The sequence below is a fragment of the Anopheles funestus genome, chromosome 3RL (assembly GCF_943734845.2).
Source record: "Anopheles funestus chromosome 3RL, idAnoFuneDA-416_04, whole genome shotgun sequence".
Lineage (NCBI taxonomy): Eukaryota > Metazoa > Arthropoda > Insecta > Diptera > Culicidae > Anopheles > Anopheles funestus.
The window spans coordinates 6390755-6408181 of record NC_064599.1 but is presented as its reverse complement, the minus strand read 5'-3'; the positions used below and the strand labels follow the sequence as shown (position 1 = coordinate 6408181).

General features: G+C 46.1%; 2 protein-coding genes across 2 annotated transcripts; one reads left to right on the top strand and one right to left on the bottom strand.

Annotated features, from left to right (window-relative positions):
- The first annotated feature begins 68 nt into the window (after nt 1-68).
- LOC125772270 (uncharacterized) lies at nt 69-3317 on the top strand. The gene is made up of 5 exons (XM_049443804.1): nt 69-513; nt 577-949; nt 1018-1481; nt 1543-3108; nt 3230-3317. The coding sequence occupies exons 1-4, from the start codon at nt 271-273 to the stop codon at nt 3100-3102; spliced, it is 2640 nt and encodes an 879-aa protein (XP_049299761.1). The 5' UTR covers nt 69-270; the 3' UTR covers nt 3103-3108; nt 3230-3317.
- Nucleotides 3298-17285, bottom strand: LOC125772263 (cubilin homolog). The gene is made up of 15 exons (XM_049443763.1): nt 16728-17285; nt 15870-16148; nt 15123-15804; nt 14829-15059; nt 14305-14712; nt 12637-14227; nt 11132-12538; nt 10719-11062; nt 10292-10652; nt 9902-10234; nt 9642-9832; nt 6480-9573; nt 5079-6397; nt 4927-5007; nt 3298-4687 (listed from the first exon to the last, which is right to left on the bottom strand). The coding sequence occupies exons 1-15, from the start codon at nt 16805-16807 to the stop codon at nt 3791-3793; spliced, it is 11298 nt and encodes a 3765-aa protein (XP_049299720.1). The 5' UTR covers nt 16808-17285; the 3' UTR covers nt 3298-3790.
- Nucleotides 17286-17427: the final 142 nt, after the last annotated feature.

Here is a 17427-nt window from a genome sequence, read left to right as displayed (position 1 = left end):
CGATATTGCACAATTTGTTGTTGATAGAATTTATAATAACTTATGGTTTTTGGTGGTTGTTTTTATAAGTTTTTCAACTTCCCGGTGACAGATAAATTAAATATCGAACAACTGTCATTTCTGCGTAATGGGCTGTACTTTGTTCCCGGCGCGCTTTTCGTTGACATTGGCTACCGTTTGTTTGGATTGTTAATTTGTTGTGTTTAGCGCCGGTACTAATTTAGTTGCAACACTATCCGCACTAGCAGGAAGTCGGATTCAAATTGGACCATGAGTGAAACGAAAGTAGTATTAAACAGTGCCAACGATTTACTACTGCTCGGGGATGCTATCCGTGATGTACCGCTAAAGGAAATAGCACAGACCTCCCTCAAAGGACTTCGGCGCCAGGAAAGCGACGTCGATTTGTACGAGTTTCTGTTCACCAACATCATTCATCAGTTCGACCCGAGAGAGTTCGAAGAGGAAATTTCATGTGCCATTCTACCAGAATTGGTTTGCTTTCTAGAGAAGGTATGGTAATAAGCAATGTTTATATATTTGTATCGTCCCCTGACTTTCTGTCCATACTTGTAGATTCAATCGGAAGTGCAATCGAACGGGCTTTCGGTTTTCTTCGTGGAGAATATTACCATTTTACTAAAAGTTGCCGACGTGTTGTTGAAGCTTGCCGAGTATCTAACCGAAAAGGAAGAACAATGTCAGTTGCTTCGATCGCTGGTAATATTTCCCGAATATCTTCTACGGTGCTACACGATCGTTCGAAAAAATTATACCACCATGGCTCACGAGTCCGAAGCACTCGAAGCAATGAAGTCACTTTATGCCGTTTGCAAGAAGCTTTTGATGGCCTTTCTGGACCTGTTGTACCCACGGGATGCATCCGGACGTAATTGTAACTACTTTCGTGCGATAGATCACGACAAAGAATACGATTGCTTGGAGAAAGGTGGGTCCATGGAATAGCAATATGCTATCAGCATAGTATATTATCACGCATTTCTTTTCCTTTTGTAGTTTGCATCCTGTTGGCCAATGTAGGTAACGAAATCAGCCCTATCGATTCACTGCTTGCCAGCGACGTGTGGAAAGCAATCGTGAAGCTTTGCACCGATCACGCGGAAGAGTCCTTTCTTTGCAGTAGAACTGCGTGGCTTGGTGAGATTCTAACAATTCTGAACAACGGCATCAACGCCTCATTCTTGGATGTACGAACCAAAAATGAGCTCACGAAACAGAGCACGATCGCATTAAAGTTGAATGCATTCTTCCTTCGGGTGATGTTAAAGATATTGATGCTTTCAAAGCAACACGCCGGAGTGTGTGCTTTGACCTCTGTTATACGGACTTTGCTCGAAGTGAAGTCTTGCCTGCGGCTGAAAACGATCTGCAACGATTTGGCAGCGAGCGTTGAACAGTATCTGCACCTCGGTTACATGGCTATCGTGGAAAATTCCTTCCGCACAGAACCGTTTGCAAAGGTAAGAAAATGTGTATTGAGATAAATTTGCTACATTGTCTCATTGTAATTTTCTTCCCCAGGCATTATCCCAGTACGATTGTAAAACGCAGGAAGAAATTCATTCCTTTTACCATCTGATGATGCACATCGTCACACAACTAGTTTCGAATGCAAAAGATAACGTCCTACTATCGCTGTACTGCAAACGATACCATCTCTTGCAGCATGTGTGCAGCTTGTTAAAACGATCTGATTCATTGTTCTACGACAACGGTACGCTGTACAAACAATTGCTTGTGCGCTGCTCAGCACTCGTCCTCATGGGTGTACGCTTGAAAGATCGAACAGGACAGAAGATGGTTGAAGAAGTGCTCGTTCGCATGGTGCTCCAAGAGCATTACTACACGGCTTTGTTCGGGATCGATCTATGGTCGATATATGTTCGCTACCATTCCGCCCAGCTAATGTACAATTACTTCATTTTCTGGAAGAAAATTAACGATCACTACTCGATCTTTACTAGCCGCCCGAAACAGGTGCACGTTCGGCAGCTACTGCGCAATCTCTTCGTGTTTCTTCCGGTCACGCATAAGGAAAAGCTTCTCGCCACTTTCCCTGCAACCGATGGCAAACACGATCGGTTGTGGGCCGCGTTGTGCCCATTGCCAGCAGATATCGATGAATCTAAAAGGAAACAGTTTATGGGATGTTTAGAAAAGCGATTATTGCAAGCAATCAAGGCACGGCAACAAGCCCCTGGAAATTTAAGGATTTTCTACGAAGTGCTAGGATTACTCTCGATCACCGGCATGGCAATGAGTTCGATTGAAGGCTCAACAACTTCTCTTTGGATCTCCCAGTTGAAGTGGAGTGAGATCGTGAAAACATCTTCCGCAAGCTGTATCTTCGATAGTCTCGAACGAAACGGTCCAAGCTTGTCTCTAGGTGCAGTGCTAAACTGCACGAATGCATCTGCTCTAGTGGAAGCGAAACCATTTGTAAAGTATCAGCTTGCAAAGCTAATCAATACTCATCCTAAATCGTCTATCAATGTGCAGAGTTTGCTTGAAGTGCTCCTAAAAGACAATGTACCATTCGTAAAGGCATTTGCTTTTCATGTGTTATGCAAACTAAAGGACAACCAGATACCTACTGCGCATCAGCTTCTGAACAAACAGCCTTCCCTTCAATCACAGCTAAGCCGGTGGCACAGCAATAACTCTACAAAGTTGCAACCGTTAAAAGCTGGAAGTCGTTCCAGGGGGCAAACACTGTCTGTTGTTAAGCATCGCTGTCAACGGACCGGAGACACAGTGGACTCGTCCGAATCATTAGATAGCTTAATGCTTACTATTAACAGCAAAGTGAATGAACTGTTTCCCGATGAAGATGATGAGCTCATTCAGGATATTGATGTGGACATGTTTGAGAACGATAGCTCACAAAGCAAGAAGCGCAAATTTGATGCAACAATCGAAGATCATGCTGATGGTGCATCGGAGATCAACCACTGCTTGAAGGAGCTACAGAGCCAAACGGTGCGTTTGGAATGTCTAATTTCCACACAACGCTTACAAACACCGCAGAAAGGAAAGCTGCAGAGCATAATAACCGCACTGAGCAGCGTATTGGACATTTGATAGAAGGTGAATGCATTGCAAATATATATATTATTACATGACACATACAATTCTAGCTACAAAATTTTTGTTTGCTGTTCAACTTTGATTAATCATAGAAAACATCCCAAATTTTTATGTTTTGCAGCCCAGGAGAATTGTAATAAGTGATCAGTTTGTGTTACAAAGCAACATAAACGGGTATTAATAGGCTGATTTGCAGGTAAGTTGTATAAAATTATCTTTATTGTATGTTTATGGAATAACACAAATTATTTATTATATGTTTTGTTACATTTTTACGTATTTTTACGAAGCCTTTTGTCCTTGTGGAAAAGCTGAAAAAAATTATCAATGTCAAGAGATAATTCGTTTATTGTGATTAAATTTCCACTGATTTTATTTATCCCTCGCTCAGATAAGGTGTGCTGAAACAGTGTTTATTAAATCAAATACAAATTTTTTACTGCTGCCAGAGCTATGTATATGTAGTATTGATTATTCCAATTCTGAAACTTAAAGTCGTTTGTGAACAGCTGCCAAGATACTCCATATATTAGAGAAGGTGTTGTTCAACACCTTTTGTGCTTGTTTAGGTTGATATACTTCTGGTCCTATAATATATGCCTTACGTAATATTAAAACCCTTTTTAAAGTGAGATAAATTATAAAGGAATATAGAAAGAAAGCTTATAATCCATAATATTCATTAATATTCGTTCACTCCTGCACCCTTCTCGATGCCCATGAACTTTATCATCCAACCGACACCGGAGAAGTTTTGCGTTTTCTTGTAACGCACCCGAACGGTACTGCCGTTGCCAATGTAGTTTGCCGGTTTGTCTCCACCGCAATGCTGTCGTACGACCTTTTCCTTCTCTGCGCGTGCCTCATCTGCATTCGATTCTTCGTCCCGGTCGAGTATCTGCAGGTAATCGGTGGCGCAGGATGATTTGCTTCCAAGATCGAACACACTAAATTGCAGCGCTACGACCAAATTGTTAGGCACGGTTACCGTCCACAGGCACTCCATGCGCGTCCGATTGTTTGCCGGATAGAGCGGACTGCTAAACACACCGCCGTAGTTGTACAGTTCACCACCACAACCCTGGCCCTGGTCGGTGGCAACGTACGTGGCATCTAGCTGTAGCGATATAAACTCTCGATCAGTCGCAGGCATTACGATCCGCAAGAAGTTTCCGGTCGTAAAGATCGGATTCGGCGTGGCGAAGTTACAGTACTCGCCCAGCAGCTGTTCGGTAGTTTCTTCCGGTCCGCCATATACTTTCAGTGCATGAAGGGCACAATCCACGTTGTACAGGTAGAACGTGTTGAAGTAGACAGCGATCGTGTAGTTCTTTGGTACTTCCACCGTGATCGTACACCGTTGATCTTTGAGCATTTCGCTCTGTACGATTCGTCCTTGCAGAGCGGTGTAGTTTTTGGCACACAAGTGACTCTCATGTACACGCAACGAAACACCTTTGCCCTCGATCAAAGCGTCACTTTCGAAGCTAACATACACCCGGTTGACGATTGATAAGTAGGTGCTGGGCAGGTAATTATTGCCGCAGTAGATATGGTAAGCGTTGGCGTAACGAGAACCCTGGGGAGAAAGGAAAAAACCTTAACGAGATCTCTAACTTCAACATTATAGAATAGATTAAAAAGAAACATCAATTGTTCCTCCAAAAAAAGCCCCAATTATTTATGTAACTTATTCTTATATGGGAGTTATAGCGACTTGGGCATGTTGTTGAGCAGTGAGTTACTATTTCTACTATCCTACATGTGTGTACAATGTATGAGATAAAAGCCTACAAACTCTTCTATTACTTCACTTACATGATAGAAAGAGGCCTTGCTAGCGGAACCACCGTTAAAGATGAGGGAATTGCCAAGACCTTCATATATGACAGATTTGAGCTAGAAAATAATAAAATCCAAGACATTGTAACAAACTTGTTTTACAAAAAGAGGGCACGCTTTCCACCTACCGAAGCATCCCGGATGCCAATGTAGTCCTTACACTCGCGGTTGGTCTCATCGTACTGTTGAAGGTCCATCTGTAGGAACTGTATCTCAACTTGCTTTCCAGCCGAAGCTTCCAGCAGCCACAGACACTTGGTGCTTGGTGGATATTTGTTGCCCTCTCCGAAGTTGGGTGTATTTAGCGTGACTATTGCACCGCCCGTAAGATTATGATGCATTTGTCCACATAGAGATGGAATTATATTGATTCTCGCATCGAACAATGTGCCTCGCAGTGCAGAATCCGTCACATATCGGAAGTGTAGCGTCGAGCCAAAGCTTGTTTGTGGGCTTACCGGATCATTACCGCAGAAGCGTCCCATTAGCAGCGAAAACACACTACCACCGTCTCGCAACTCTACGTAATCATCCGTACAGTTTGCTACCGATGCGTTGCGTGAAGATCCAACGTGGAATTGATCAAACACTACCTGTAACTTGTATCCGTCTGGTGCTTGAAAAACGTACTGGCAGTCCTGTACGTGGTTGTTTCCACTGCCGATAACATTTAGTCGATAGCTTCTCGAAAGCTCGCCGAGTGTGATATGTTTGTCACAGTCCGGTGTGTACAGTACCAGGGCGGACATTTTGCCACGGGTTGATGAGAATGATTCCGTCTTGAAAGATATCATACCGTGTCGGCTGCCACTGATTGAGATGGCAGGTGCGTGCTCGGTTAGGTTGCCACACAACAACGCCAACCGATGGTCATGATTTGCTTCCAGTCCTCGGTAGACCTCTACCGTGTCGAAATAGCACGATTCCGTGTGCTCAATTTCGAGCGTTTCGAACCGTATCGTGACTTTCTGCCCCTCTGGAATATCGATGTACCAACGGCAGGTCAGGGCAGGCCGGTACGTACCATCGTGTGGAAGCTGCTCGGGACTATGAATGCGCATCGAGCTAGTGATGTTGGCACCGCACGAATCCAGCGTGTACTCAAACCGGAAGCCACGTGCTTGTATGAATCGATCGGTACGGAATACGATCGCAGCACGATCCTTCACGCGGAACCGTGCTGGTGATGTTTTACGACAGTACGTGCCAACCTTATCCCAGGTAATGGGTTCGGCATACTCGAGCTTCCGGTACACGGTAAGATTATCGTACGCACACACAGACGTTACGATCGTATCCTCGAGATCGAAGTCTAAGAAATTAAATACTATGCCAGCATCGGAAGAGTTTGCGAGGATAGTGTAGTTGCACACCTGCAAATTGTTATACTTGGCCGGATAGTTCGGACTAACGATGACTTTCGTTTCCTGTTCCGCGTAGAATATTCCTGTGGAAGAGAATCGTTAATAGCACAGGCTCCGAGATACGATCAGATTTGTTCCATGCATTAGTTAGTGCGTTCTACTTACCACCACAATTTGACTCCCATTTGATGGTGAATCCGTCCGCTTCATTGGTGTCATCCGTTCGGAAGACAACCTTCATCGTAGTACCGGACGAGTTAAAGTTTGGTGGAACATCCTTACCACAGACGCGGCCCAAACTAACCCATTCCCGATTGCGCCCCTGGTCGAACAGTTCCACATAATCCTTCGTGCAGTTGGTGCTCTTCTCTAGGTTGAATCGATTGATGAATCGCACACCGATATGTTGGCCCGCATTCGCTTGCAAAATCCACATGCACTCCTGATTCGGTTGGTACTTCCCGTTCTTGAGCGGTGATCCAAATGTTGACGAAGTCTCGTGCAGTGTACCACCACAGCCAAAGTTCTTGCTACTTAGCTGTAAGTTAAAGTCCCCAACATTCCCAGACGCATTTGGCCGAGCGGTATGATATTCGACGTACAGTAGATGCTTATGGGTGGCAATAGGTTCTCCTGGTGGGGGTGAGTCCTTACAAAACCGTCCCAGTAGAGGGCTCATCGCACTAGGACCATTATAAAGAAGGAGATACTCTTGCTCGCAGGGCAATTGCATTTGGAACCGTTCGATTGCGACGTTGATCAGTGTCTGGTCCGGGTAGGACACATACCACGCACAGTGTAACCCATCACGATCGAGCAGATCCAGCCCTAGTGGGCGGCTTATGTTGCTGATAGTTCCAAATACACCTCCACACTGGTGCACCCGGTAATCCATCTTAAACCCAAGCAACGAATAATATGGCGTTTGAATCAACGTGATAATGGTGTTGTGGAATGGCGACAGAACCATCTCGTTTGTCGCGTTTGTGCATAGCTTTTTCAGAGGGTTTGATCCCCCCGTACCAACAGCTCCTCGCAATATATCCACGCATGAGCGTACTAAAGCACCGACATAAACCTCGCGGAAATTCATTGCAAGTGTACCAATGTTCGGTTGGGAGCTTGGATCCCGCGAAAGGCTAGGCTCTGTACGCATGTATGAGCATACGATCGTGCTGACATTGACTGGGCTCGTTATACTACCTTGCCATCCATTGAGATTTCCGTCACATAGTGTCGGTTCGTCACTGGAATAGCGCAAGCGGAATCCACGTCTGCCGTTTGCCACTCGCGAGAGATACTGTATCAACAAACGATTATCGCTGGAATATATCGGTGACTTATCGCCCGGTATGACCGATTTGGTGCGTGCTTGATAGTTGAATCCATCGAAAAAGGCCAGCCTTTGAATATATGGGTAAGACAAGTGCTCCTGTATGTCGAGATCTAGAAAATCTATCTTAATACGTCGTCCCTTCGGTACTGTGATACGCCACTCGCAGAATGATAATGCCTGTACTTCTTCGCCGTAACCAGGGCTGCTGATTTCACCAGCATCACCCACGATCGAGTAACTGCAGCGACTGTAGTTCAAGGCATAGTTCAACTTGAATCCCCTATAAAATGAATTCATACTGCTGGCCGTAAAGACAACCTTCACGTGCGGTACGATACTCACAATTGGTTGCGCTGGTATTTGTGTACCGCAGAACTTGCCCAGCTCGATTTCTGTGTTATTGGATCCTGGTAGTATTGAGAGGATGCGTACATGATCTCCACCACTGCAGTTTGCTTTTGTCGGGAGGTGTATGTCCTCGAACGTAAGAGTCATTGTACCGTGCAAATTCTGCTGGATATAGTACTCACATACTGCCGGCGATGGGTATCCTCCGAACGTGGGATAATTCTTCGACGTGATGGAACCCTGCGTACCCCGAGCTACACCTCCACATTTAGCCAACGTAACGCGCAGCTTAACGCCACCGGTTGGGTCGGTGCGATCGTTAAAGTACTTCACCGAGAGTGCATTTGTGCTGGTCATAATGCGCTTGGTCAAATCGCTCGAGCAGGAGTGCAACAATTCCCGCGCATTCGACGTAAGTCCTTCGCGTAGCTGAAAGTACTCCATTTTGCACATCGGTATTCGGGGAAGTAGAACCTGTCCGGAAATTTCTACCCAAAGCAGTTCACCAGCCGGTGCCAACACCGTCCAGAAACATTCGCTGTGAGGCTGCGGTACTTCCGGATAGTTCGGTGTTGCGATATCTGTAGTGTTGAACTGTGCGCTTAGCACAACGTTACCTCCACATTCGATGCCTACCTCACGGTACACCAGTCGGAACAGATTTGTTAAACTGATGCTCGGTCGGTACTGAACGAATGCACGATTACTGCTGGTTTTGATGATGTCCGGTATCTCGGTACCACTGTACCGTCCGAGCAGAGGTGAATGCTCGTCAATGCCGTTCTTGATAACGACAAACCCGTTGCGACCAAGCGGAGAAGTTGGCTGTGCGCTAATGTTAAGCTTTTCGAATGTAAATTCAATTGTCCGCCCTGCCCGGACACTAATGTTCCAGTTGCACGACTCGAACGATTCGACCCGACTGAACGGCATACCAGGCTCGACCGTAGGCAACGAATCCGGTTGTGTTATAACACCGTTCGGATCGGTAAGCAAGCCACCGCATCGCAGAAAAGTTGTAGCAGTAAAGCCGGTACGATTCTGGTAATAATCCGTCCGGAACTCTACCTTTAGATGGGGCGTACCGTGAAATTTGTAAGTTCCTCTGACCGCATAGGTACAGACACGTCCGAACGTTTTCCACGTGACTAGATCGGTAGAGCTAAACACCTCGACATAATCTGCCAGACAATCGCTCGTTTCTTCCAAATCTATAAAACTGAAGCTCAAAAACGGATGGTAAGCAGGTAATGCCGACTGGAAGATCCAACTACAGTTCAGACCGTTGGTGTATCCGTTCGGATAGCCCGGCGAGGTTAGATTGAACGTGGTATCGGTACTGTTCAGCACGATCGTTGCATGACCATTACAGAAGTTCTCATTGTCTACCGTATAGGTGGGTGTGTCGGTGACGTACTTCTTCTGCCAGTTGAGCGAAAACAGAGACGATTCCAATAAGTCCGAATGATCGAGCACAATATACACGACGTTGGAGGTAGAGGTTAGTGCGTCCGGTTTAATGAATCCGCAGCCACTCAGCAAAGGAGTGGCTGTATCATCGTATCCGTCGTATATCTGTCACAACAACCAACAACAGATGTCTTAGTATCCAAAAAACGTGGAGTTCCGGATTCATTACTTACCACCAGCGAGCCATCGCACATATCTGGATCGTCCATTTGACGATCAATGGCAAATCGATTGAAGCTGATCGCTATCACAGCGCCTATGTCGACGCTAATGCGCCAGCCTACATTATCGGATCTAGCATAACTTCGAGGGTACATTGGTGATGTAATCGTGCCACTCGTTCCAGTGATTTCGCTAAGCATGTCTACAACAAATTGAAAGCACAGTTCTAGTGAGTACGGTGCGCACAAAGCAACGGTTGAGAATAACTTACCGTAAGAATACTCCGCCAAGAATCCCTTCGATACGCCAATCTCGTTCGAACGGAACTTGACCCAAAAGCTGCTCGCCTCGGTAAGATTGGTGGGAATTTGGTTTCCGCAGAAATCACCCAACAAGGGACCATTTTCATCTCGCTCCCGAATCTCCAGATAGTCTCCGTTGCAGTCGTCCGTTGGGTCGATGTCTAGCTCCTTAAAGGACAATGTCATCTTGTTGCCTGGTGATGCGGATAACTTCCAGATGCACTCAACGTTCAGAGGGTACGAATCGGGGTAGTTCGGAGAACTAAACTCGCCCATTAATGCCGTCAAGCTTCCACCACAGGCTGGGATGAAACAACCATTTAAATCGTTATGAAAATCAACATACTCTCCCTACTTACCATTGTCCAAAGTAGTGTACGTTAACTCCACATACAGATTATCGATCTTGTTAAGTATAACGTCTTCCGAGGTAATCAATATCGTAAGTGCATTACCGCGGCTGACAATTGCCGGTGGGATTTTGTGTCCACAACCTTCAAAACGTATCGGTCCATCTGTATTGTCGCCATCATATACCATCACACTAGCAAAGCAGTCACCCTCAACGTCCATCACGCTCAGGTGGGCAATGGTTAAGGTGATGCGCTGTGTAGGTTCCGGTGCCATCAACACCCAGGTACAGTTGTCGGAAGACATCTTGTGGGCTTTATTCAGCAGAATGTTACCGGGTTGTTTAACTTCAATACGTGATCCACAGTTCTATACGACAACGCCAACATTTAGAGCATATTTCTTATTTTGGAAAGCACTCACATTGCTACGTACCGTTATAAATTCGGCCTGGAATCCTTTTGCTTCGATAATGTTGTTTGATTGGAATTTTACCAGCATTTCGCGACCGGAAGTTGTGACGGTAGTTACGTTCGACTCGCTTCCACAAGCCGTTAGCAGCAAGCGATCTACATCGGCTGTATTACCATCGTATACCTGTAGCGCGTCATTCGTACAGTTAGACGATCGCTCGATTGCTAAAGATTTTATGTTAAACTGCAGCGTGTGTGAAGCATCCGTCTCGATCAACCATGAGCAGGAAATGTTCGCAGGATAGTTGGACGGATAGTTGGGGGAACTGATGAATCCTTGATGAAGCGTTATCTTACCGCCACATTCTGTAACATTGCGATAGTACGGTAAGATAACAAACACTATCGAAAATCTATTCTAAAGCGGAAACTTACGGGAATCAATCGTCCTGTACATTGCCTGAAAGCCCTTGTAGGAATAGGTATGGTCACTGTAGAACTTAACGAACAGTTCATTACCGCTGCTAGTAAGATGTACTGGTTCTTGCTGCTCGTGACATAACATAGCCACTTGTTGCGTAAAGTTAGCATCGTTGGCAATGAACAAACCATCGTAACGACACTGGTAGTTAGTTTCCATGTGAAACTCTCCCACAGTTAAATCGATCCGTTTGCCCGGATCAACCCTTATTGTCCAGTAGCATTCCGTGTTTTTCGGGTAGTGGTTGGGATAGTTTGGTGAGCTGAAAACCCCGTTCGGTTTTGTCAACAACCCGCCACACCCATTGATAGACCATTCTGCCCGGAATCCCATCTGCTCACCACTCGCATCAGTGTGGAAGATCAAATCGATCGACCGGCCCTTACTAATAATCGGTGGTGGTTTATTGGCACAGTACCGGCGTGCTAAAGGCAAATCATCTGCCCCCAATTCCTGTACTTCGATATAATCGAACGGGCAGCGCTGATGGGTTGCATTATCCACATTTTGCTGTGTGATCGATTCGAAGTCAAAGTGTGAAAATTCCAAATTGATCTTGTTACCTGGTGGCACCTTGATCGTCCACCGGCAGTCCATTGATGCGGCATACTCGTTCGGGAAATTCGGTGATTCGATAATTCCACCAAAGCCGGTAATATTTCGGCGGCAGAGAATGTTGTACTTCAGCTGGAATCCCCGGCGCTGATTAGTTTCGTCCGTGCGCATGCGTATGAATGCGTGGTTCGATTCAGTGTCCAACACGATCGGATCCGTTTCGGCATTGCAGAAACGACCCATTTTACGACCGCCCATATCGGAACCATCGTAAATGTCCAGATAATCGTACTGGCAGTCCTTGTGGTTCTCCATATCCATATCGGTAAACACAATGTGTATGGCCGAACCTTCGCTCGTCGAAATCCGCCACATGCAGAGTGCATTCTGTCCATAGGGCAGTGGATAGTTTGGTGAGATGATGGAACCGCGTGGAGAGGTAAGTACACCACCGCATCCGGTCGTAGCTGAATCCCACTCGATCATGAAACCCGGATAGTTGCGAGAACTATCCGAGTAGAAGCGCAAATACAGCTGGTGGCTAAATGAAAATGTCCCATTAAAATCGTCCTCCCCGCAGTAGTTTCCGATGAGGGGTGAATGCTGTGTGCCACCGTTTCGAATGGTGAGCCCATCGAAACGGCACGACTTATGCTTCTCCATCTTAAACGAGTGTACCAACAGCATGATTTGCTGCCCCATCGGCACCGTGATGACCCACTCACAGACCTTGTTGGAGAGATAGTTCTTGGGCCAGCCTGGTGAACGAATGATACCGCTCGTTGCAAAGTAGTTTCCGCCACAAGCTACAGCACAAGAAATAGAAATAGGACACAATGTTAATCCAAAAGTATTAGGTACAATTTCAATATCATTCACGTTTTTTTCAATCCATCCTACTTACATTTCTCCACGTCAATAAAGTTAAAGGCCAAACTAAAGCCATCCTTCGAGGAGGAAGAATCCGTCACAAACTGTATCGTCACCATGTTACCTGTGCTGGTGACTGCTGGAGGTTTTTCCGTTCCACAGTATCGTCCAACAAGACTGTTTGCTATCGAGGAATTGTCAAACACCTGCACGTAGTCGTACACGCACCGTCCACTAACCTCCAGCTCGAAGCTATTCCATGTCAGCTGTATAGCATGGCCCGGTGGTGCTACGATGATCCATTCGCACTGTGCATCATGCTGATACTTGCCAGATTCCGCAATCATTGGCGATCGGATGATGCTGTCCTCGCGCATCAACACGCCACCGCAGCTGACGTCGTAGAACGAAAAGTTACCCTTGAAACCCCGACCAGCTACCGAGCCGTCTGAGACGAAGCGCAGCAGGAGTACATTTTTTGTCGAGATCGTCGTTGGTGGCGTTTTCGTGCTACAGTATCGTCCGAGCAGTGTTTCGTTGGTCGGTAGCAGCCCATCGTACAGCTCGACGTAATCGAGCTCACACTTTGGGAAGCTGTTCTTCTCGATATCAAAGTCCTGGAAGTCGAATATGATCGCTTTGCCAAGTGGTCCATGTATGACGTAGTCACACAACTGATTAGCTAAATACATCTGAGGGTACGAGGGTGATATGAGGTCCTTTCCCGGGTCGGTAAACGTACCGCCACATTTGATTTTGTATACAAGACTAAAGCCGGGATTCGGTGCCGACCAGTCAGTATGGAACTTGAGCAGGAGTGAGTTTTCGGTCGAGGTGAAAGCCGGTGGCATCCGATCGCCACAGAACTTGCCAAGCGATGCGTCTTCAGTGCTGCTGCCATCAAAGATCTCCAGATAATCGAACTTGCAGGACTCACTTTGCTCCAGATGGAACTTGCTAAACTTGATCTCAACCCGGCTTCCAATGGGAAGTTTGATCAGGTACTCACAGTTCAGGTTGTTCGGATAAACGTTATCTGTTTGTGATAGCGGTGAGCTAATCACTCCTTCACGCTGCGTGTACGTTCCACCACATCCCGGCACACCTTCGACTACGGCGTAACTGATTTGGAAACCGGCATCGTTACCACTGTCGTCACTGTGGAAGTACACGGTCGCTTCATTGCTGGGCGTAATCAACGGTGGTGGATGTGTTGTATTGCAGTACTTTGCCAGCAGCATACCTTCGTCCTCCATACCGTCGGTGATTTGCACATAGTCGTAGTTACAGTTTTCGTGCGCCTCGATCTTCATCGTAAAGAAGGTGAATTGAATGCGACGACCTTGCGGTGCCTGCAGGTACCACTTGCAGTCTCGGTTCGGCGGATAGTTACCGGGTGTTCCGGGAGATGTTATAATGCCATGGCTGACGGCCAATATCCTACCACCGCATACTGGGTTAATGCTTTTCCACTGCAGCTCGAACCCATCGTGAGCAGTGGAGTTGTCTGAACGGAACCAGAGGTAGAGCATGTTGTGGGTGGACTGGAAATTACCTCCACGGGGCAGCTCGTTTCCACAGAAGCGTCCAATAATCTGGGCAGCTGATGTACGTCCATCGTGTATCTGTAAAGGGTTTCCATCGCATTAAACGGTCGGCGGTTGATTCTTGTTTGAAAGATCAGCGAAAGATCTACACATACCTGTAGCCAATCGTACTTGCACTCGCCTGAGCCGACCGGAACCTCGAGATTAAACTGCGTGAATGTTACGTCCAGCACCTGGGTGTCGTTAGTTTTGATCAACCAAGCACAGCGAGCGTTATGGTTGTAGGTACCGTTGAATTCCGGATAGCGTAGTGTACCATTCAGCTGATAACGAATACCTCCGCAAGCACGTACTTGCGTTTGACAGCGAAGTCCCGTATAACCAGGTGGACAGCGGCATGAAATCCTTCCAAAACTGCCACCCGTAGAGAAGCATGTACCACCATTCTGACAGGGATTTATTTCACAGGGTGAAGTCGTCCGCATGCAATTGGGCGGATTTGTATCTGGCGGGCAAGTGCAGCTGTAGTTCTGTGCATCGATCTTTACACATGTTCCACCATTCTGAAGCACGAAGGACAAAAGCATAAACATGGGAAATTGAATAGCATCTCAATGAAAGCCATAGTGGTAGAAATATAAGTCGGAAACAGAAAAATGTTAGCAAACATATACAGTACCCTGCAAGGCGCGCTGGCACACGGGTTCAACGATGAACGATAGCATCCGTTCGGTCCAAACCCAGATCCAACATATCCCGGTAGGCAGATACAGTTCGGAACAGCACTTCCATAATCCACGCAACGTGCCATCGGATGGCAAAGTCCTTGCGTACATCGGTTACCTTGCGCTAGACATGTTCGTCCGTCTCCAGTATATCCGGAGGGACAATTACCGCACCGATAAGATCCCTGTAGTACAGCAAATTAGATTAGAAAACCACTTTGTATTGGATCGAACGTACAATCGCTTACTCTTGTATTGATGCAGGACACTGATGGAGAGGTACTGCAACCACCATTGTTCGTCTCACACTCATCAATGTCGACGCAGTAGAATCCATTGCCGGTGTAACCTGCTGGGCATGGGCCACATACGAACGACCCAGGAAGATTGATACAGCTCACTTCCGGATCCTTTGAACAGTGGGGTTTCGATTCACTACATTCATCCACGTCCTGTGAGCAGGCCGGTGTCAGCCCGTTCGTCTTCCAGCCTTGATCACAGATGCACCGATAGCCGTCCTTAGCCTGCACGCACGTACCATGTCCACAGAGATCTGCTCCGGCTGTGGCACAGTCCTGGGAGCGTGTATTACAGTGTATTCCTCGCCACCCATCGCTACACATACAGTTGTATCCACCGTGAACGTTCTTACATGTGGCCCCATTCTGACACCCGAGATCTGTACCGGCGAACAGGGCGCATTCATTCACATCGGTAGTGCAGGTTTGTCCTTCCCAATTGCTCGGACAGAGACATACGAAGGAATCGTACTGAGCGATACAGGTTCCACCGTTCTGGCATGGTCCACTTGTGCACTTGTTAGTTTGAAGCGTTGTCATCAGTGCTGCCAACTTTGTCTCGACGTTCTTCACGCGACGTGCCAAGGACCCGATGCGTGGATGCATCTGTGTGCTGTTGCGTGTTGATGATCTAAAAAGATGGACGCTTTTTAATGAGCCGAATATCCTTAAATGTTTTTAAACCAAAACACTTACTCCTGCTCAAGAGATTCAACACGCTTAATTAACCCGAACGGACCGCTAACATATGTGGCCAGCAGTTGAACCTGTTCGGCTACACTACCTCCGGGGAGGAAGGCTTGATTATCGGTGGACGATCGACCTTCGATCATCATTTTCGATAACGTCCGTAACACTTCCTCCACACTAAGTCCGCCGATGTTAAGATGGCCGCTACCCTTCATGTAGAAGGTAATGTTTTTGTCTTGTGCCGACTCAATGATAATGTGCCCATTGGTCGCGAGTATTTTGGCTCTGCAAGGAGATGCGAGAAGATGAATCTATCTTCAATAAAACTTCGTTTGATGGGTTCCTAGAGTTCCTAGGGTGCTGTTTGCTTGTAGCTATGGTTAAGCTTAAAAGAAACTGTACTTTATACAAGTTGCTGTTTTAACTACAAAAGAAAAACTCAAAGATCACCATTTTGAATTCCGGGGTTTTGTCGTTAATGTGTACAAAGATAACGGTGTACGCCCCCATCTAGATTGGTTTTCCGAGAAAAGTAGTGAAATTCTTGAAAAATCCCTTTAATTCGATTAAAACAAAAGTATTCCGCACTTAATTTATCTATTGTTCTTCCGAAAAACTTAAATTTTATGATCTTATGTGACATAAAATGGCATCACTTTGTCTTGCCCTTAGCAAGTGTGCTCGTGTTCACAATCTGGGAGGCGTATTTTTGCTCTTACAGCCCACGATATACGCCCAGTTCTGTTTGAATTCCACCCATTATTTACATCGATTGAAAAACTTTAGACGTACAACGCTGTTCAGGTTTATAATCGTCAAATATGTAGCTTGAGTAGTTCGATCTTGCAGGCAAATAACACTTACTGATCATCAAATCCTCCAACGACACAACAAAACACCCGAAACAGCACGTACAGTGCGAGAGTGCTCGATTTAAGCCACATTTCCTTTGCTCTAATCACACATTCAGCAACACTGAACCATTTTCACTTCACTGGAATACTTCACTAGAACACTTCACTGCTTAAGGGTTTATTTCTTCTGTTCACTTCCTAACGTAGGGCACTAACTGAGCGTTCAGCCAAATTGGGGCGCCTTTTATAGGAAAACTCCGGACTAGCTCGATATGCCGTTTCTGAAATAAATGCTGAAAACGTTCAATGAACACATGATTTTTCGTTCGACAGAGTAAAACACCCCCTGAAAAATAATACCGAAACTGATAAGATTGCTTGAGGATGAATGGGCAATGGGTAGTGAGAGATATTACCATTTTGTGAATGAAATAAGTGATATTTTCCGTCTATCCGTCTATCCGTCTACATGAAATTTGATCCTAAGCATGAGGTATATCAAGCCACTCGGTTATCGGCTGTTCCACAGAAGCGCCATCTCCTCAATATCTTCTTCCCGTTAGGTTCGTTATCGGTCTGTCATGCAACTGGCTTACAAAATAGCTTTCTGTTTGACATCAAGCAGAATAGCTCAATAGTTCTAAGTGCATAAGAGTAAGGGATGATAGATCTGGCGTCAATCATCAATATCTGTTGAATAAGGACTAGTT